This window comes from Emydura macquarii, unplaced genomic scaffold, assembly GCF_026122565.2.
Source record: "Emydura macquarii macquarii isolate MOO-44397 ecotype Brisbane River unplaced genomic scaffold, CSIRO-AGI_Emac_v2 contig_1876, whole genome shotgun sequence".
Taxonomy (NCBI): domain Eukaryota; kingdom Metazoa; phylum Chordata; order Testudines; family Chelidae; genus Emydura; species Emydura macquarii.
The window spans coordinates 1,568,175-1,587,704 of NW_027132013.1; the positions used below are offsets into that span (position 1 = coordinate 1,568,175).

Sequence of the window (19,530 nt, forward strand, 5' to 3'; positions counted from 1 at the left end):
TCATCAAGGAAGGTAGGCTGTGTCATACCAGGTCAGACCAATGGTCAATTGCTTGACTGTGTGCTTGACCAAAACTCAATCCATCTTCCATTGAAACCAACTGGAGACTTTCCACAGACTTGAATGGGAATTGGATCACGCTCCAATTGTGCAATGAAGCACACAGAGGAGAGGTGGAGGAGCTGGAATCTTTCCTGCCCCCTGAGGTAATCAGTTTATGCCCTGAAGCACCTGAGTGGATTGCGCCACTTAAGTGTGCATAATTACAAATATTAACATGAAATTATCCCACCTCCCCTTTAAATCCAGCTACACTGTTTGACTGTGTGACCTCCTCCTATTTGCAACATCAAACACATGCTGAGCACCCCTCTGGCACTGGTAATGTCAGCTAAGCACTGTAACCTGATTAACAAACTGGCACAGCTCCAGAGGGATACATACTGACTTTTTGATGTGACATATAAAATGGATTCAAGCCCCACAGACTAATGCAGGTTTGGGGCCTTGATTTTCATGTAGAAAAATATTGTCATTTGTTTCTTTTTTTAATGCCTTTTAATTCTTGTATAACTGTGGTAGCTGTAGTACCCACGGAGAAGGTCAATGCAAATTCCTTTCTGCTAATTCTGTCCTTTCCCCCAATTTCTATTCCACTGACAAACACTGCAACTCCCATCTTATCTTTCAAATGAAACTAGATTGCATCATGTTTGTTTCAGAAATGATTCATTTGAGATAGCAGTCATCACCCAACATCTTTGCTATCAGCATAATTATAGATGTCACGTGCCCTGGGGACAGTGCTTATGAGTTATTTGCTGTAGTACAACCAGCAGAGGGAACACCAGCCTTAGTTTTTGTGATTCCAGTATAGTGGTTATTGGCCCAAATTCTAATTGTTAGCATGTTGGGACAGAGTCAAGATACTGATTTCAGTTGCAGCACTGTAAATTCAGGGTAACTCTACTGCTCTAAGTGGCATTATTCTAGATTTAAAGGAGTGTAACTGAGATCAAAATCTGGTGCAGGGAATTTTGGCATCCCCTAGAAAACTGTATCTTTCTTCTTCTTCTCCTTCCTATCCCTATTTTAAGCAAAGAAGGGTCTCAAATACAGTAGCAATGAGAACAGTTTACACATGGATAGATGAGATTAAAAATAAAAGCAGCTTTGGATCCAGATTAGATTCTGAGTAGGCTTTTGGATCAAATTACTCAGCTCCAGAATCACAGAAGTCACTCTAAATTTCTACTATCTTGGGCTAAAAATCATGTGTGAAGAAGTCAAAGGATTTTGGTGACATCAAAATCAGAACCAGAAAACTGGCCTCTTAAATTTTAGATCTGACCCAATACCAAAACCACAGGTTTGAATCTGGGAATTTTAATTTAAAAATAAAAAACCACAACCGCAGTGAAATTTGCAGGGGGTTGATTTAGAGGTTCTCTTTGGGCCCATCTCTGAGTATAAAAATGTTGAGGTATATCAAATTAATAGCGATTCTTCAAACATTGTTTATCAAAATCAACCATTCTTACTAACAAGGATTTTTTCTATAGAGTTTCTTCTATATAATGTATAATAATGAACCCCTAAGAATAGGAAACAGTATGAACCCTTTGCACACATTTTTTTTTGTTTGTTAATTAATCTACACAAGAACCCTTGACAAGCCAAATGGTTCCACTTTATGCAGCAAGGCTTGGTTGCAATCCATTGCAATAAATGGAAATGACTTAAAATCATTAGATAAATTATTTTTCCTTCTACACTTGGTCAACAAATAATCACAGGCACAAATTCAACAGCAACCATTCTCTAAACGGTCCCCTGTCCGACAGCAGCAAAACTAGTAACAGCAGCTTCTTTGTGTTATGCTGAAATTCTCTCCCAGTGAAGGGGCAAAGGGTCACTGATTGCATAGTCTTTGCTCCATTGCACACCCTTTGCTAATGTTCAGTTCTGAGAATAACAATGTGTCACACAGTCTTGTAACTGAAACCTCTTTTTCTTATTATGTATATTAAAATACTACTTCGTAAATGTAAAGCACCTGTTCATTGGGATCGATGCATATAATATATTGGAAGAAAATCATTAAAAAGTTCTGCAGCAAAAGTGTATCATTTTCATTCAATACATCTTGAAAAAAAACGACTCCCATCATTGTTACAATCTCATAATCCTTATAAAAGGATTTGCATGGTACAGAAAGATTTACAATGTAATGGATTACAATTTCATAATCCTGGGGCAGGAGGAAGAAACTACAAACATTTAGCAAAACTTTACTGCATTGCAAGCTTTTTTTCCAGATCCTGAAATAAGAACTGGTGGTGCTGTTTGAGAGGGGCAAAAGTGCACAATATCTAACAACATCACACCATTTAGCTGATCTTTGCTTCATCTTGGTTTCCAATCATGTGGATATCCTTGTTCTCTAACAGCTCCACTTTCTTGTCACTCGGGATTACTGCTTTGTTCACCATAGCTCTTGCTAATGTTGACACGGGCACAGAAAGTGCAGTAATAGACATCACATGAGAGAGGCAACCCAGAATTTTTCTAGCACACCATTCTAATGGACGTGACTCTTCTCTGTCACATAAAATCAATCTTTAAAAAAAAGAAAGAGAGAGAGAGATTAAGAGGAGGTGATAAATAGACAGCAAGCACAGTTTCCACTCACACTTAATTTATCACTTATGCAGGTTTAAATATAGTGCAGCAATCAAAATTAAGTTCTTCAATTTTAGCTTCTGCTTCACCCTATAAAACCAAAATCCATGACATGTTTAAACAAGGACCATAAAGTTACAGCTCATCATTCTAACGTGCTTAAAGTATTGTCATTACAGTCCTGACAAAAGAATCTTCAACCTTGAGAGCAAAAGTCTTCTAGGACTTTGGGTTGTACTCCTTAGATTACTACTACTGATCTGCTTTTTTGTCTCCTAACAATTACAAAAAAACCCAACCAAACAAATTGTACACACACATTTCACATGCAGTTAGTCTATAGCAAAATATATTACTGTTACCCACTCCTTCCTTTCCCCCTGTGCAGTTTGCTTCACCCCACCACCACCTCCATCGTCTCATTTAAAAATGAGATTGTAAACTATTTGGGGCAGGGACTGTCTTTTATTGTGTTTCTACTGTGCCTAGACAATGAGGTTCTGACCTGACTGGGGCATCTCAAAACTACTGCAATGCAAATGACAACAATATATGAGATACTATGGTGCTATAAAAATAGATAGCTCTCAATGCTGAAACTTTAAAATACGCCTGACGTTTTACAGAAGTACAGCTATACAAATTAAAAGTCATTAGTGCTAATTAGCTCTATTTTGAAATAGGAGTTCAGAATCAATTAAAATGATTAGAGGCATGGAAAGATTTTCATGTGAGGAGACACAAAATATATTGGGGTCAGTTAGTTTGAGATCATCTAGTCTAGACACAGGCCATGCAACTTCCTTGAATTAATTCCTGTTTGAACTACAGATTATTTTTTAGAAAAACATCTGATCTTGTTTAAAAAAAATTCCAGTGGTGGAGAATCCGCCACAGCCCTTGGTAAGTTGTTCCACTTGCTAATTAACATCTCTGTTAAAAATGTACACTGTATTTATAGTCTGAACCTGCTCAGCTTCAGCTGCTATGTGATCAAGTCATCCCTTAACCTTAAGTTAAGTTAAGTTAAAAAGATCGAGCTCCCTGAGTCTATCCCCAGAAGGCATGTTTTCCAATCCTTTAATCATTCTTGGGGCTATCCTCTGAACACTCTCTAGTTTCTCAACATCCTTCTTGAATTCTTTATGCCAGAACTGAACACAGCATTCCAGTAGCAGTCACACCAGTATCAAATACAGAGATAATATAACCTGTCTACTCCTACTCAATATTCCTCTTTATACAGCCAAAGTTTGCATTAGCATTTTTCGCTACAGCATCACACTGGGATTGCATGTTCAGCTGATTATCCATCACGGTCCCCATGGGTGGCATGTGACTTCTGCCTTTGGGAAGGCTGGAGTACCGGTGCTCCAGACTGTGGCCCCGCCCCAGCTCTACCCCTCCCCGGAGTCCCCACCCATCCTCCACCCTCACTTCGCCCCAGGCCTTGCTCGGTCTCCTTCCCCAAGAGGTGTGTGCAGCGGGCGGGGGATCTTGGGGGAGGGGTCCCGAGACCCTCTCATCAAAGGCACTCAGAGCCTGGCTTTCACCCAGCCTTTGTGGGGGCTAGTGCTGGGTGCTGAGGGGCTGCAGGGCAGTGGCTTGCTGCACAGGACCAGAGGAACATCCCATACACTGGAGCTGGGGCTGAGCAGCTCTGGGAGCAGCAAAGCACCTGCTCCCCGCCTGGTGGCCCCAGCGCTCTGAGGGATTCTGGCACAGATAACAGCCAACTCCCATGGCCGGCTGCAGCGGGAGAGAGCTGGGTGCATGGCAGAGAATCAGCATGAGTAAGTGCTTGCAAACAGTGCCAGAGGCAGTCCCAGAGGCATAGTGCTCCCAAAGCACCCTGGGTCAGGGACTGACTGCAGAATCTGGGACAGCGGGGAAGGCAATGGTCGCAGTGGTTTTGCCCCAGTGCAGCTGGGGGGAGGCACAGGCTGGGGACAGTCCCCTATGATGGTCCCCAAGTCTTTTCAGAGTCACTGCTTCCCAGCATAGAATCCCCCATCCTGTAAATATGGCCATTCTTTGTTCCTATATGTATGACTTTACAATTGACTATACTGAAACGCATATTATCAGCTTGCACCCAAGTTTACCAAGCAGTGCAGGTAGCTCTATATCAGCGACTACTCCCTCAATCTTTATGTTATCTGCAAACTTTATCAGTAATAATTTTTATGTTTTCTTCCAGGTCTTTGATAAAAATGATAAATAACATAGGGCCAAGAACCAATCCCTAGGGGACCCCACTAGAAACACACCCTCGCAATGATAATTCCCAATTTACAATTACATTTTAAGACCATTTTGATTTTGTATCCTTCTAGTTTCTTAATAAAAATGTGTGGTACTACATCAAATGCCGTACAAAACCAAACTATAATATGTTAAAACTATTAACGTTATCAACCACATTTATAATCTCATCAAAAAACATATCAAGTTAGTTTGATGACTATTTTCATAAAGCTAGGTTGATTCACATTAATTATATTATTCTCCTTTAATTCTTCATCAATCAAGTTCTGTAACAGCCATTCCATTAATTTGCCTGGGATTGATGGCAGGTTGCAGGCCTATAGTTATCCAGATCATCTTGTTTAACCTGTTGTGATGGGAGAGATGCTCCGTCCCCATCCTCTGATGCCCCAGGAACTGCTCAGACCCACTTTCGCCTTGTGTGCAGGTTGTATTTTATTCTAAACCAGTCCACTATCACCAGTACAGTGCAACATCACCATTTTAACCTCTACCTCTTTCAGCCCTTCTTTGCTAGGGCCCTAGGAGGAAAAGAGATTGATTGATTGGTTGGTTGGTCGGTCGGTTGGTCAGTCTCTCTCTCACTTGCCCTATCATCCCCCATAACCCTTGCTTCCTGTCTTTTTATCAGGTTCTTTATCTTAGGGCTAATTAGTTGCTTATACCTCCCCAGCATCACCTTCTGATTAGCTAATTATCCAATCAGCTGTTACTGACAGGACTAATTGAGGCTACAGTGATCAGCATGGTAACCCCCCCCACCTGTCAGATCTCAGCACTTTGTCACGTGTTTAAATATTAGCATAACATTAGCTTTTTTCTAGTTCTCTGGAACTTGTCTAGTGTTCCAAGACATACCCAAAATTAACATTCATGTTAAAGAAAGCTCCTCAGCCAGCTTTTTTAAGTTCTTGGATGCAAGTTATCTGGACATGCTGATTTTAAAATACCTGGCACTAACTTCAGTAGCTGCTGTTTAACATTCTCCTGAGTTACTGTTGGAATAGAAAATAGTTGATCATCATCATATAATATGAATAAATAACCTTTCTTTTTCTCAAACACAGAATAAAAATATGTATTCAACACTTCTGCCTTTTCTGAATTATTACACAATTCTGCCATTTCCACCGAGTAATGGACAGATACCATTGGTAAGATCAGGGCCTAAGCACAATTTTTTCGGGCCCAGTACAAACTTGTAACACGGGCCCCCTTCCACACACATACCACAATCCCTCATCCCATACATACAGTCTCATGAACCATGAAAATGTTTTTCCTCATGGTAATGAGGATTGCAGCCTGGACCCCGGTAAAGTGTACCCTTCTCCCACCAATGTGGGGGCCCCGGGTAAGATTTCCTTTATTCCTAATAGCAAGAGTCCTGTGGCACCTTAAAGACTAACAAATTTATTTGGGCATAAGCTTTCATGGGCAGAAACCCACTTCATCAGATGCATGGATGATTATCCCTAGTATACTTTTTAGAAGAGTCCTTCTTGTCCTTAACTCTGCTGGTCATAGATTTCTCCTCGTGTCTTTTTATTTCCTTTATGAATTTTCTACAATTCCTAACTTCTAATTTATAATAATTCCTATCATTTTCCCTTTTTTTTCTATTTGTTTCTATATAAATATATATAGACTTGGCAGAATTTGGTTTTGTTTTTGTTTTTTTAATTTTGTGGATAATATCAAGATTTATTTTTAAGTTTTTAAAATGTTTTATCTATTTAAATTTTCACAACTGTGCAAAATTATGGGTTTTAAGCATTTCTTCCCCTATTTTTATTTATTTAAATTTTCACAGTTGCAGGAAATTATGTGGGGTCAGATAATTAAAGAACAGTAGACAGATTCAAAAAAGTTAAAGCTTTACAACCATTAAAATAGAAACTGTGAACATCATATGTCAAAATTTTAGCCTTAAATCAAACTCTAATAAATTCTCAAGCAGCATATTTTTTACTTTGTTTAACTGTAATTTTCTATTATTGATGGAAATATTTTTTCGTTGGTTTGCCTCTGTGTGTGTGTGTACTGTAAAGCTGACGTTTATCAATGTTTACCAATAAAAATCTAATCCTTCCAAAACATATAGATCATATCGGTCCCTTCTGACCTTAGAGTCTATGAGTTTAATCCTTCCAAAACATATTGTAGCTTCTTTCATTTTCCCTTTAAGCTAGGCTGTTTTTTTGTTTATTTGTTTTTTAAACCACTGTAGACTTTTTGGGTTGTGGTTTTTTTGGGCATCTAGTAAAATATTCTTATACCGTTCCCAATTATCATTCACATTTTCCTGTTTAAATCTCTCTCAGCTGATTTGGTTCATAATTGCTTTCACCTTTGTGAAATTGGCCCTTTTAAAACAGCAAGTATATATATATATATATATATATATATATATATATATAAATATTGTTTGGAATCTATTCTGTTGCACAAAATAAATTTAATCAAATCGCAATCAGGTAATTAACCTGTAGTGCTCATTGCTGCAAGATACAGTTGAAAACTAAGAATTTAGTAAGATTCAAGAAAGAATTAGACATTTCTATGAAAAATTAAAATATCCACAACTGCAGTATATAGGATAAAAGTGTATAAAAAATTTAAACGCCCTCATGCCTCAGGGTATAAGCCAACCACTAACAGACATAAGTTAGTAAGAATTTCTCCATTGAGCAAGTTACTCCATAATTGTCTATTTAGGGATTTCTTGCATCTTCCTCTGAAGCATCTAGTATTGGCCTGGGCTAGAGACAGGATAATGTATTAAATGAATTACTTGTTTGATCAGATATGGCAGTTCCTATATTCTTATGCATGAGCTCCTCTGTGGGAAAGTTTGGGGAGGGACCTATCGACAGTTTTCAGTCTCTGAAGATCCCAGTTACTTAGAGTTTTTCATTCGGAGATCTCCAAGTACCTCACGAAGATGAGCAACTATAACTATGCCCATTTTACAGACTGGAGAACAGAGAGATTAAGTGACATGCCAATGTAATTCAGAGAGTCAATGGCAGAGCTGGCAATAACACCCAGGTTTCCTGACTCTTGTACCATAAATGTATGAACCATGGTTGTTGTAAAAAACACAAAACAAAATTCTCTCCTTTTTTGTTAACACTTGTGTGAAGGGAGAGTAGGATTTCTATAACTTTTGGAAGAAGAAGTGTGATAGATTGGAATTAATATGTTAATCATTCATATTTTACATAGGATCGATTTAATGTGTAGAAAGAATTATGAAAATTCTATGAGCCCAGTCTCTGTAGCCTCAGCCGTAAGACAGACAATAACCTGTTTTCAAGGTTAGCACATTCATTCAGGGATAGAAATCAGAAGGATTTCTTCTGATAATCATCAGTCATTATCTGTATATACCTTTAGGCAGACTAATTTTTAAAAACAACATGGGAAAAACAAATTGAGTGACTTCAGGGGGAAAAGACATTCAATGGACATGAGACAGACAGTAATACCCAGTGGCAGAAATACTTAGTACACTACTTTGAGGAGGTGCATATGACCAGAATGTGGGCAGTCAGGCCCAGTGGTCAGAGCAGGAGTCAGTGGCCAGGAATCGGAAGCAAGGATCACAGCCGGGTTACCTGAAGTCAGGCACATTTGGGAACAATCATGAATTGCCACAGCCGTGGGCAGATGCTTTGAGCAGCCACTGAATTGTTGCTGCTACTGGGCTTAAGAGCCTGTCAGCTGATCCTTCCAGCTGATCAGGCAGCAAAGCCAGTCACTTGTTAGGTAGCCTGGAAACTGCCTCGGTTCTGGTTCCTGAAATTGATGTAATAAGAAAAAAAACCTCAAAGAAACTGAAAATTACAACAGGGCTGGATAGTTTATCTGAAGGAGAGAGGCTTCTTGCTGACAGGTTGCTCAGGAAGAGAGGCAGAGGGTAAGGGGACATTAACACTAGAGGATGCATTTTTCATGAATGTAAGATGTTGCTCATAGTAATCATGCCTACCTGGCTTAACTCTTACTGAGTATAAGACCAGGTATGATCTCTAGACCATTTCTATCACTTTAATATGATTTTCTCTATTGCTTTTGATTAAAACTTTTAAGTCTTTAGACTTTGTCTGCACTGGAGATTTGCCCCAGTTACAGCCATTCAGGGACATGCACGGAGGGAAGGGGGGAAACAGGGGCATGGCAGGGAGGCACACAGATCCTCAGGCCTCTAAGACCCCGGCAGGAAGGGCGAGCACTCCTCAGGAGCCCCAGTGGGGAGGACCCCTCCAAAAGCCCTGGAATTTAAATTCCTGTGCACGCCCCTGCTGCCACTGATGGCCAGCACTGGGTCAAACCCTAGTTGTGCCAGTGGAATTTACCTCAGTTTCAAGCAGAGGTGAGCATCACTGGTGCAAATAGCAACATGGCCTGCCTACACAAGGGATTTGTACACCAATGGCTGAAACTGGGACAAATCCCCAGTGTAGACAGGGCTTTAGATTGTTTTGAGGTCGAAATCACTGAGGCACAGTTTGAAGGAAAAACAGATTTATGATTTCTTCTGAGAGAGGACATCTGAGAGAACTGTATCTATCCTGGAACACTTGAATGAGGCGACCTCTAAGAAATGCCACCCATAGACTGGCTGCAGTGACCAGTCACTTAAGAATAGCTGGATGACCTCAGGTAACTTGCACCATTACACTACTGCACCACTAAGTTCCAACTCAGTTCAAAGAAGTAGCTGTAAGTACTAAAATGTAAGTGGGGGTAACTCACCTTCAAGAATTAGTTCCAAAGTGATTAGTATTGACCTCTGCAAAGCAAAGTCAGCTCAGACCACTAGTAAACATATTAGGGAACAACCCAGCATTGGTGAGGAGGATGAATAAGTAATCTAATGGGACTGTCCATCTGTAAGATGTATGATTCTCTGAAAATACATTTTGATTCAAGGATCTGCTCTGGAGATACACCCAAGAAGACAAGATGCATGAAGATTCTCTCCCCCCTTCTCTCTGAAATCCTGGCCCTTTTGAAGTCAGCGAAAGTTCTCCCATTGATGTCAATAAGACTAGTATTTAATCTCCTGTGTTTATTTCAGGGCCTGTCTTCACCAAAATATAAAATTGAGTTCTTAACTTGAATTAGCTAACTGGAATTAATTAACTCACTTAAAATCCCAGTGATGACAAGGGCAGTGTGTAGTTTTTTATATGAGTCAGCAGATTGAACTTGAGATAAAAATGGATAGGGCCAAATTTTCAAGAGAGCTCAGAACCTACTGTCTAAGGCCAGACTGTCTTTTTGAAAAGCTGACCATAAATGTCAGAATGGGAGCTGGTGGGCACTGAGAACTTTAGAAAGTGTGGACCTTATTAGGTGCATAAACGGGAGCTGAGATATTTTAAAAATCTGATCCAAATTATGCCTGCTGAGCACTTGAAAATATGGCCCCACAGAATCAATTCTGTCCTGTGTTACACAGGTGTAATGCTTCTTGAAGACAGTGGGAATTTTATCCACAGAAGAGGACAGAACTGAATCCTAGATAGCAACGATGTAGCTGAGTTGTGAAGAATCATAGAAATTAGAAACTGAAAAGAATTTGGGCCAGATTTTCAAAGGTATTTAGGCACCTTAACAGGTCAGACACCTAGGATGGAATCACAAAGTTTTTAGGCACCTAATTCCCATTGATTTCAATAGGAGTTAGGTACCTAGATATCTTTGTGAATCCAACCCCTACTGGGATTTTTAGAAGCACCTATTTGAAACTTTAAGCACCTAAATATCTTTAAAATCTGGCCCTTTATCTAGTCCATCCATCTGCCAGTGCAAGATTATCCCTTATAGTACATTTTCTAGTATTTTTTCAGTCTAGTTTTAAATTTCTCAGTCACTGGAGCTGTCTAAGAATCTGCTTCAGTTTTTCTTTACTTAGTTTTACTCCTAGTTAACCTAACCACATTTGGATAACTGCTTAAACAATTAACTGGGAAATTTCAACCTTTTATACTTAAACCATACAGACATTTCTCCAGATTAGTATTGTTCACTAATTACATGTGGAAGTTTATAAGATTTAGACCAACCTTGATTTTTAAAATAAAAAAAATGCTGTGCTTATCAGATCCACTACCAGACAACAACAGGAAGTGTTTACAACCACCAGCTTTTGCCAACTCTGCTGACATGCAAACATAATCTCGATCAACACGAGCAAGTCCATCCTAGGATAAAAAATGGTTTGGATTAGAACCAGGTCAGAAGAAGTTATAGAAGAGAAAAAGTGGGAGGTGGGAGGGAAGCAAAACTATAAGTGGGACAAAATTCAGTGACTCTCCATTTTCTTCCAAATCACTCATTTTTTAAACAAAGACTGAAGAAAAATTCCATGGCACTTCATCTGAGAAAAACATTTCATACTTAACTAAGCTAAAGTTGGGTCAATGGTTTCTAACCATCAGAGGAATGAGTTTCTGGAACATCGTCCCAACAGGTGTAGTGGGGGCAAATATCCTAAGTAGTTTTAAGATGGATCTTAATACATTTATTGTTAAGAGGTTGCCTGGAATAGCAGCGGTTTAGATTCGATGACCCAGGAGGTCCCTTCCAGTCCTATTTAAGTCAGTAAGTCAAAAGCTAGTTGTCTTATTGCTACAGTTGAGCAGAATCTTTAATGAAGCACAGGTTCCTTCATTAATAGTCCAATCTTGAAAGATTTTGAGTGCATCCTGAGAAGTGTGGAGTTTCCTAAATTCCTACTCAAATAACACCATAGGATCTACTCCTGAAAGCACAGGTTGGGTCTATCTGTCCCCAATGTAGAATTTAGAAGCACATAGAAACAAGAAGTAGCCAATATTTAGGTTATTTGACCCAAGGTTAAGAAAATTCCTAAATTTTATCTTTGTTTAAGTGGAAGATTTTAAAAGCAGATAAACAAAAGCTTCTGTAAGTCATTCACCAGCTAAGGGAAAAGAGAAACAGCCTCAGAAAGTTATACAGTAGCATTAGGATAGTTCTTAGCTTTATGGGTATGCTTTCAGAGTTATGTGTCTTGTTTTGCAAATGTGACAAAACCTCAGCTCTTCAGACTAAATGGAGATCTTTGCCTTACTTTTAGTCCATTTCATTAAACAAAACTAATAAAAAATGGAAGCTTCCTTCAATAAAACTGCAAATGCTCCTGATTAATATTAACTCCAAGGTTTTGGGTTTTTTTTTTTGGTTTTTTTTTTTAAATGCTTGTTTGGGGTATTATGAGTAGTAGCTGTCTGTGTTAAATCTCTCATTCTTTGTATCAGCGTCTTAAAAAAAAATCAGCCAATCAAAAGTCCGTAGACCGACGCTGTCTCTCTCAGTTAATCCAAGGCCAGTAAAGGGATAATTTGATTAAACTGAGACCCTAATTTATTTAGCTTTAGTTCTGGATCAACTTCTCCTTAATAGAGTGCTGTCGTCTCCAATTGTTTGATGAAAATTAAAGTGACACAAATACCATGGGACTTTTTCAATCTGATTAGTCAGCTAACTTGCATCAATACTACCCCAGCCATCAGACGCTGGCGTCCTTCCTTTCACTAGCCTTACTAACAACTGACAAGTTCTCCTTGAAGAACTGGCACCCACGCTGCCACTCAGACCCCCACACTTAACCCATCATCTCTCCTCAATGGGTCCTGTTTGACAAGATGCCCACACCTTTTTCCACTGCTGTTCCCCGGACAAAGCTAAATATTGTTTTATTAGCAATCAATAGCCTGTTAATCCCAAATGATTTCACAAATCCACTGAGCTCTCAAACTGATTATAAACATTCGTTTTTCTAAGCTGGGTTTTCTCCTTTCCTCCTTCACCTCCAACATGTGGCATTTTAGTTGTGAGTAAAACCTCAAAAGCCAAAGATCCTGTTGTCTTTAATGTTGCATTTAACTGGCCATCAATTCTCAGAGACTTAAACATGATCAAATCTGTGGTACAAAAAACTCCATAGATTTAGGATCTCCATGAAGATTTCTACTGAATTCTTTACTTTCTAAGCTTTCATTTAAAGTCAAATGGCAATAATAAAGTTTCTATGCCTTTCTTTTGCCTCCTTCCCCCCCCCCCCCCCATATAGCTACATAATGTATTCTTGTTGAGTCTGCAGCAAGACAGAATGAAACTGCAACAGCAAAAAAGTAAATTTCTAGTTACAGTATATCAAACGGCAACACAGTTAACTAACTGCTGAATGACCTACTACATATGTCCAACAATTGGAAAGTATTGTTGGGCATGCCTGGTACATTCTGATGACCCATTTGTTTGTATATTGGATCATGAACATTTCTTCTTTGAAGTCAGAAGAGGATGAGCGGGATGGCATTACAAGTGTACTTTCTATTGACTAATTCAGCCTCGCCCACCCATAAAATCTACTTGCTTCACCATACCACAATGACTAAGGAAGAAGCTAATGGTTACTTATCCACCAGAGTAAATATTACTTGCCTGAGACAAACAGGCAAGTAGAATTTTGCAAGTCTGGACTATTCTATATATGTCCATTTTGAATTTTTGTCTTTATTGTATCTACCATCCTCTAGTTCTGAAATAGCTGACATACAACACTATAAATTAGAAAAATGCACACTCATCACAACAGTGAATCACCAGTATTCTCACATAAATCACATGACAGTCTACCTCATTGCAGATTTTTAAAATCAAGGCGCACTGCTCCATGCTACTTAATAAGGGAAGGGCAGTTCCAGCATGGGGGCCTTATCCTGCTACCATTGAGGTCAAAGGAGTTTTTCCCATTAACCTAAAGGAGAGCAGGTCCAAGATCATATTGCACATATCCCCTGCAATTCAGTAACCTATTTAAATTATGTATTAAGCTACAGAAGAGGAAAAGGCATTTCTGCAATATATAACCTCTTGGGTTATGTAAGAAATGTGTGTGTAAGTGTAGAACCTGTTCTCTAAGTCACCAGTTTTGGCAGAGGCTGTGCATATTGTGGACACTTCCACATCACAAATTACAAATGAAATATTACAGAGGTAAAGTTACAAATAGATGATTTTGGCATGCTGAAATTTCAGCTCAGCATCTAGGCTCAGCTAACCTGACAGTATCCACTTGACGTGTAATGTTATCTTTTCCATATTGTATATTTCTTTTATGCATTTAATTCTAGCCCTGCCCCTGACAGAACTTTTTGTACAAAAATCTATGTTACGAGACAAATATCAGTCACAGGAGTGAAACAAAACATGGGCCCAGATGGTAAAGCTTTGACATAGAATCAGATCTAAATCCAAATTTTCTTAAATTTGCTGGAGGAGTGTTAACTATTCTACTGTTTCTGCATGGATGAAAAGAAGGGAATGAGTCAGGGGGATTTATATAATACTTCTTGCAGGTTTTGGGGTATTTTTTGCTTACCAATCCTCCTTTTGCTCTTGTGGTACCAAGACAACAGAATCCAACATCATGATCTTGAAATACTGCAGAATATTTATCCAGTTTTTCAAAGTCTACTACCTGTTGATTCTAAACCAAAAGAATAACATGAAAACATTAACAAATAAAGCAGTGTTAAAACTGACACCAAATATGCCAGTCATATGACTTACCACATTTTGATATGCTGCTTCTTCAAAAGTCAATTTTCTACGTCCTATGATGGTGACATTAGAAAATAACTGATTTTCAAAATTTCTTTTAACAGCTCTTTGCCAGTTGCTCCTGATGCACCAAGAATAAAACAAGATTTATTTTGCTTCTTGAAGTCTTCACGAAGCTTCTGTATGTTCTCAAGCACAATCATTCTGATATGAAAAAAATAAATCACAGTTCTTTAAAAGAGTCAATGGGTTTTTTAAACATCCTTGTGTGTCTAGGTACAGCAGCAGAAACTGATATTTAGGAGCTCAGTTTTCTGTTTCATCAAATTTCCTGTGTTTTTGTTTAATAGTAGTAAAGAAACTTTAAATGTCTTAAGGACTTTTCATTGAATCATGTCTTCAGTCTCTCAGGACTGTTCTCAGACTGTGACAATTTGAATAAATGCTATTTTTTAAATGAAGAGTGAAATGTTATGTCTCACTGAAATACACTAGGAAACCTGTCGTTGTAACAGGGAGCCTGAAAAAATAACTCTAATGGGAAAGGTAATAGGTTTGACATAAAAGAGCTAATTATCCCTAGTTATAAATAGCGCCTTTCTTATGAAAAATAAAGAACCTGAATGCCCTCTGACTGCAGAGAACCAAAGTCTTGGTGGAGGGGCAGGGGTACATGCAGCTGTTATCCTGGTTGGCAGCACTATTGGAGCTATATATAATACTTCAGAGGCTGGTGATCTCTGGTTACAAAGAACAAGCAATACTGATACCCAGTTCTTACATATTGCTTTTTATCAGTAGATCTCAAAGAGTTTTACAGAGGAAGTCAATATCATTACCCCCATTTTGCAGGTTGGAAAGCAAAACGGGGGACTGTATCCTGGAGTGCAGTGACAATGAAAAGGAATTAAGGGTCCTGGTAGACAATGAGCTGAACACGAGTTCCCAGTGCGGTGCTGTAGCTCAGAGGGCTAACACACAATCCTTTCATATAAAAGTAGGGGAATATCAAATAGGAGCAGGGAGGTGATAAGACCTCTGTATACAGCATTAACGAGAGCATTAATGGCATACTGTGTCCTGTTATGGTGCTCACACTTTAAAAAGATGTGGAGTAATTGGAAAGAGTTCAGAAAAGACCTACAAGAATGATTTAAAGTCTGGAAAACATGGCTAACAGTGAGAGACTTAAGAAGCTAACTCATTTAATCTATCCAAGAGACGGTTAAAAAGTGTCTTGATCCCTGACTACAAATACCTACAACAGGGAAGAGATTTTGGATAGTAGATAGCTGTTTCATCTGGCAGAAAAAGCCATAACAAGTTCCAACATTTGGAAGCTGAATCTGGACAAAACAAGGCACAAAATGTTAATAGTGGCATTCATTTAGAGGCATTCAGAGTTTAAGGCCAGAAAGGATGTGAAGGGGAACACTCACTGCCAGGGCTGCCTAATAGTCAGGCAGAAGTGCGGCAGGTTGACTCCCTCCCCTTTATCCCTTCTGCTCTGCCCTGTGGTGGTCTGTCTGTTCAGTGCCTCAGCCCTCCAACCTGGTCATGTTTTCAAGTCCACCCCTTTCATATGCCCCATACCCTTTCAGGGTATATATAAAGAGTCCAAGAACACGGAGGTCTTCAGGATCAAGTGAGAGATTCAGGACTTCTCCCTTAGGTTGGTGTCCTGTATCTTCAGGGCCTTCCATCAACTAGATTTCCTGCTGAGGAATAGGCTGAGGTGTTATGCGGTCATCTCCCTGGATCACTTCCTATGAGCCCTTCTCTCTTCCCACAGGATAAAGTAAAGAACTGAACATAATGATAAAGTCTCTGATCTTCAGAGAGTCACAGGCCCCTTCTTTGTAGGCTTGGTCACACCACTACAGCCAGGCTTCAGTAGCAAGAACTCCTGTGGGGCTCCTTCCCAGGAGTTTAGTGTGTAGATCAACTCACCTCCACTGTCTGCCTGCCACTGAGCCACTCTATTCTCCTTTTTAAGTTCCTCCCCAAGGCAGTGCAGGTTTTGCAGATATGGTGGGGTGAAGCCAGCTGGGCTTAGAACAGCTCCTGTCTAGTGTGTGGTCTGTATACCCCATCACAAGAGACTACTGGATCTAGTCTGACCTCCTGTATATCACAGGCCACCAACACCACCCAGCACCCAAACACTTAAACCCAACAATTGAAATGAGTCCAAACTATTACAGCCCACAGAAGATTAGACTATTATATGGCACAGGCAAAAAATAGGAAGGACTGAGTTGTACCAGTGCTTGAAGCCCTGCAATAGCAGGGAAATGATTAAGTGAGATGTATCCAGATAATTCTGGCAAGTGACCTATTCTATATGCTGCAGAGGAAAGCAAACCCTTCTTTCCCAAGATCACTGCCAAACTACTCTGGGGGAAGATTCCTTCCTGCCCCCACATATGGCAGTCAGTTAGATACTGAGCATCTGAGCAAGAAGCAGCCAGCCAAGCATTGAGAGAGAGAATGCTCAGTGCTACCTCAAAGCCCTGGCCAACCCCACCCAATTTCCCCAGCTCCAGCTGTGGCCGCCCCTGAGGAAGAGAGTTAAAAAAAACCCCAACAACAACAACAACAACAACAAAACCTCTCCCAAAATACCTTGGGTTGAGGGGAGAATCTCTTCCTGACCCCTGCCAGTGGCCAGCTGAAACCCTGATGCATGAACTTTAGGCCTGGTCTACTTTAGAGACTTTTGTTGACCAAAGTCAATTTTTTGCACCAAAACAGTGGTGGTGTACACACTGCAATCTACACCCACACCAACACAACTCGACAAAATAAAACCACCTCCACGAGAGGCGTAGAGCTTTTTTCACCAAACTTTTAGTGACAAAGCATCAACGTAGACAGCATACTTGGTTCTGTTGTGGTAAATGGCTTCCAGGAAGTGTCCCACAATGCCCATCCTGACTTCTCTTGCCATCAGTTTGAACTCCTCTGCCTTGCAGCCATCAGCCCCTCCCCTTTTAAAGTCCCAGGAATTTTTGAAATTCCACTTCCTGCTTGGTCAGCATGGAGAGCTCACATCTCATCTTCCTAGCTGATCATGACAGCTCCACACACCAAATACTCTCCCATTTAGAGTACACCAGAGTGTCTGGATCTGATCGGCATTTGGGGAGAGGAGACTGTACAGTCCCAGCTCCGCTCCAGCCGAAGGAACTTCGATACGTACGGTCAAATTTTTCATTTAATGGCAGAGAAGGGCTATAAACAGGACACACTGCAGTGCCGTGAGAAAATCAAGGAGCTGTGGCAGGGGTACCAAAAAGTTAGGGAGTCAAACATTCACTCTATTGCAGAGCCAACGACCTACAGCTTCTATAAAGAGCTGGACGCCATCCTCAGTGGCAACCCCACCTCCACTGCCAAGAGACACGTGGTTACCTCCGAGGGCCCGGAGACAGCAGACACTGGACTTAACCCCAAAGAAGTAGGCGTGGATGAGGAGGTCAAGTTGGAGGTCGCTTGCTGATATAGGGAACCAGAACCTCTTTTCAACCCCGAAGGGTTTGAGCTAGGTCCAGCCCTCCAGCTCTGGAGTGCAAAATGCAGGAGAGGGGAGCTCAGGTAAGTGATTTTTTTGAGCTGATGCTGCTCGGTTACATGAGGTAAAGCTGTCCTTTGCTATGTTGCATTATACTGCTGGTTGGAGGGATAGAAATGCACAAGAGTAGCTGTGTTTGCATGTGCTTCCCATTCACCTGTTCAGCTAGGCAGTGCAGTGGAAAAGTGTGTTAATGCACATCAAGATTTCACAAGAATCTTTCAGAGAGATCTCTAAGAACCTTTCCTGGAGGTACTTGCCAATCCTCTACTGGAGAATCCTCAGCAGAGCTGCTTTGTTTCTTCTCCCATTGTAGGAAACTTTCCTGCACTCATCGGCAATCACTTCAGAAGGGACCAAAGTGGCATGCAGGCGAGCAGCATAGGGACCCAGTCTGAAGCGGCTTGCATGAAGGTGATGCACCCTAGCATTCCTGCTTACTCTCAGAGGAGTGAGATATCGGCTTCTATGGCCCCTGCCTGTGGAATATGGTGGCACAATTTGAAATTTTGTCCCTATCTACCTGCATCAATACCCCAAACAACAAGAACCTTTTCTCCACTTGAGTGCCTCCTCCCCCCAGACACACCTCATCGTGACGTAGGTGGTCATCAAGTTGTGCACTTGCTAGAGGACAGTGAGAAAGAGGTATATTTTTCACTAATGCATCAATGCTGTTATTGCATTCACAATAATGCTTCTGTTCATTGTTTATTGTGCTTCTACGGTTGTGCCCTGGACGGGAAAACCCACCAGACCTGCCAAGTACCTGTGTTTGATAAGAAAACGACCAAGGAGGAGCAAAGAGGAGAAGTTTCAAGGACTACTCCAGTCCCTTGAGGCAGAAAAAAAAAGAAAAAAGGGCATGGAGACACACTGTGTCCGAAAATCAGAACACTGATAGGCAGGAGAGGAGGGAAAACCAGGAGCAAGTGATAGCAGGCTATGAGTGCATGATAAAAGCCATGGAGGAGCAAACGGAGCTGCTAGCAGAGGTGGGTAAAATATGGCCTGCAGGTCAGATCCGGCCCATCTAACTTCTCTGTTTGGCCCGCCGGCCCACCATACAGAAGCACTACACTGGAGCATCGGGCAGCTCGGCCGATCGCTACCCGAACTTCCGGCTTCAGGTCACGTGGCTGGAAGCAGGAAATTCGGGAAGCGACCAGCCAATAATCACTAAGCTGCCCAATGCTCCAGTTGCCAAGGTAACTGAAGCATTGGTTAGCTTAGTTTCTCGGGCCGGTCGCGTCCGAATTTCCTGCTTCCAGCCATGTGACCGGAAGCCAGAAGTGGCCCAGGCTCGCAACAACTTACCAGAATTCATGGAGTGGCCCTTCTGTAAAAATAATTGTCCACCACTGTGCTAAAGTCACTCATAACACTGCAGACTGAATTCATGC

General features: G+C 40.7%; 1 protein-coding gene across 1 annotated transcript; it reads right to left on the bottom strand.

The window, feature by feature from the left end:
- Positions 1 to 1,986: 1,986 nt before the first annotated feature.
- Positions 1,987 to 14,756, bottom strand: HTATIP2 (HIV-1 Tat interactive protein 2). Its single transcript, XM_067558090.1, is given in 6 exon segments — positions 1,987 to 2,619; positions 2,693 to 2,772; positions 11,028 to 11,165; positions 14,372 to 14,479; positions 14,563 to 14,636; positions 14,639 to 14,756. Coding segments are annotated over 6 exon segments (747 nt in total). The 3' UTR covers positions 1,987 to 2,390.
- Between the last annotated feature and the right edge of the window lie 4,774 nt (positions 14,757 to 19,530).